Source organism: Haliaeetus leucocephalus, unplaced genomic scaffold, assembly GCF_000737465.1.
Source record: "Haliaeetus leucocephalus isolate CR32 unplaced genomic scaffold, Haliaeetus_leucocephalus-4.0 Scaffold214, whole genome shotgun sequence".
In the NCBI taxonomy this organism is placed as follows: domain Eukaryota; kingdom Metazoa; phylum Chordata; class Aves; order Accipitriformes; family Accipitridae; genus Haliaeetus; species Haliaeetus leucocephalus.
In genome coordinates, this window is record NW_010972650.1 from 903,893 (window position 1) to 905,888 (window position 1,996).

Below are 1,996 nucleotides of genomic sequence, written 5' to 3' on the forward strand. Positions count from 1 at the left end.
GTGCTAGGTGTGCCAGGGTGGGGGGTACCGGGGGGGTGCCAGGCCGTGCCGTGCCCACAGGCGACGACGCTGTCGCTGGAGACGGAGCTGCAGCGGGTGCGGGACCTGGGGGGACAGCAGCGCAAGCGGGCGGCCGAGGTGCTCAACGGGCTGATGAAGGACCTGAGCGAGTTCAGCCTCATCGTGGGCAACGGCGAGATCAAGCTGGTGAGGGGGGGACACACCCCTGGCAGGCTGCACCCATGGGTGGGATGTCCCTGTGCCGTGCTGTGCCATGCCAGGCTGCACCTGTGGGGGTGTCATGCCGTGCCCGTGCCGTGTCACACCACGCCATACCCGTGTGTGCAACGTGTTCGTGCCGTGCTGTGCCCAAGCCATGGCATGCCAAACCCATGTATGTGCCGTGCCGTGCTGTAGCCACATGCCTGATGTGCCTGTGACATGCTGTGCCCGTGCTGTACCCATGCTGTGCCATATCCATGTGTGTGCTGTGCCTGTGCCATGCCATACCATACCCTGTGTGTGCCGTACCCACACTGTGCCATGCCTGTGCTGTGCTGACCCACGTGCTGTGCCGTACCCATGCCATGCTATATCCATGTGTGGTACGTGCCCATACCACGCCGTGCCATGCTATACCCACACCATGCCATACTCCACTGTGCCATGCCGTGCCCCTGCCCGTGCCATGCCGTACCCATGTGTGTGCCATACTCATGCCGTGCCGTACCCACGCCATATCGTACTATGCCATGCTGACCCGTGTGCCGTGCCATACCCCTGCATGTGCTGGGACCATGCCGTGCCATACCCATGTGTGGTACATGCCCATGCCGTGCCGTGCCCATGCCATGCCACACCATACTATGCCATGCCATGCCACGCTGACCCGTGTGCTGTGCCCATGCCCGTGCCCAGCCGGTGGAGGTCAGCGGGGCCATCGAGGAGGAGTTCACCGTCGCCCGGCTCTACATCAGCAAGATCAAGTCGGAGGTGAAGTCGGTGGTGAAGCGGTGCCGGCAGCTGGAGAACCTGCAGGTGGAGTGCCACCGCAAGATGGAGGTGACCGGGCGCGAGCTCTCCTCCTGCCAGCTCCTCATCTCCCAGGTGGGCTGGGGACAGGAATGACAGGGGACCTCCTGGGAGCAATACCACCGCCGTGGGGACCCCGGGGTTTGGTGGTCTGGGGTTTGGTGATCCTGGGGTTTGGTGGCCCCAGGGTTCTGTGATCCTGGGGTTTGGTGGCCCCAGGGTTCTGTGACCCTGGGGTTTGGTGGCCCCAGGGCTGGGTGACCTCAGATTTTGGTGGACCCAGGGTTTGGTGATCTTGGGGTTTGCTGGCTGCAGGGTTTGGTGGCTGCAAGGTTTGGTGATGCAAGGGTTTGGTGGCCGAAGGATTTGGTGACCCCAGGTCTTGGTGGCTCTGGGATTTAGTGACCCCAGAGTTTGGTGCCCCGAGGGTTCAGTGTCCCCAGGGTTGGGTGTTCCCAGGGCTTGGTGGCCAAAGGATTTGGTGACCCCAGGGCTTGGTGACCCAAGGGTTCAATGTCCCCAGGGTTTGGTGTTCCCAGAGTTTGGTGTCCCAAGGGTTTGGTGGCCCTGGGACTTGGTGACCCTGGGGTTTGGTGGCCCTGGGGTCTGCTGACCACAGGGTTTGGTGATCCTGGGGTTTGGTGACCCCAGAGTTTGGTGTTCCCGGGGTTTGTTGACCCTGGGGTTTGATGGCCCTGGGACTTGGTGACCCCACGGTTTGATGACCCAGGGGTTTGATGACCCTGTGATTCAGTGATGGGGTGGCCCTGGGGGTGGTGGTGGGGTGGTATCCACGTACCCCCCGCAGGGGGGGGGTGTCAGTGGCTGAGACTGGTCCCCGCAGCACGAGGCGAAGATCCGCTCGCTGACGGAGTACACGCAGACGGTGGAGCTGAAGAAGCGGCACCTGGAAGAGTCGTACGATGCCCTGAGCGAGGAGCTGGCCCGGCTGCAGGCCCAGGGT

At 63.1% G+C, this 1,996-nt stretch overlaps 1 protein-coding gene across 1 annotated transcript in view; it reads left to right on the forward strand.

Annotated features, from left to right (window-relative positions):
* The window catches only part of LOC104831185, a gene marked incomplete at its 3' end in the record, with an annotated part of 8,186 nt that extends 6,192 nt beyond the window's left edge, over window positions 1-1,994 (forward strand). The window contains exons 14-16 of the mRNA XM_010566583.1: window positions 61-207; window positions 919-1,107; window positions 1,877-1,994. Coding sequence (XP_010564885.1) covers window positions 61-207; window positions 919-1,107; window positions 1,877-1,994 — 454 coding nt within the window. The remainder of the gene's footprint in view (window positions 1-60; window positions 208-918; window positions 1,108-1,876) is intronic.
* Window positions 1,995-1,996: the final 2 nt, after the last annotated feature.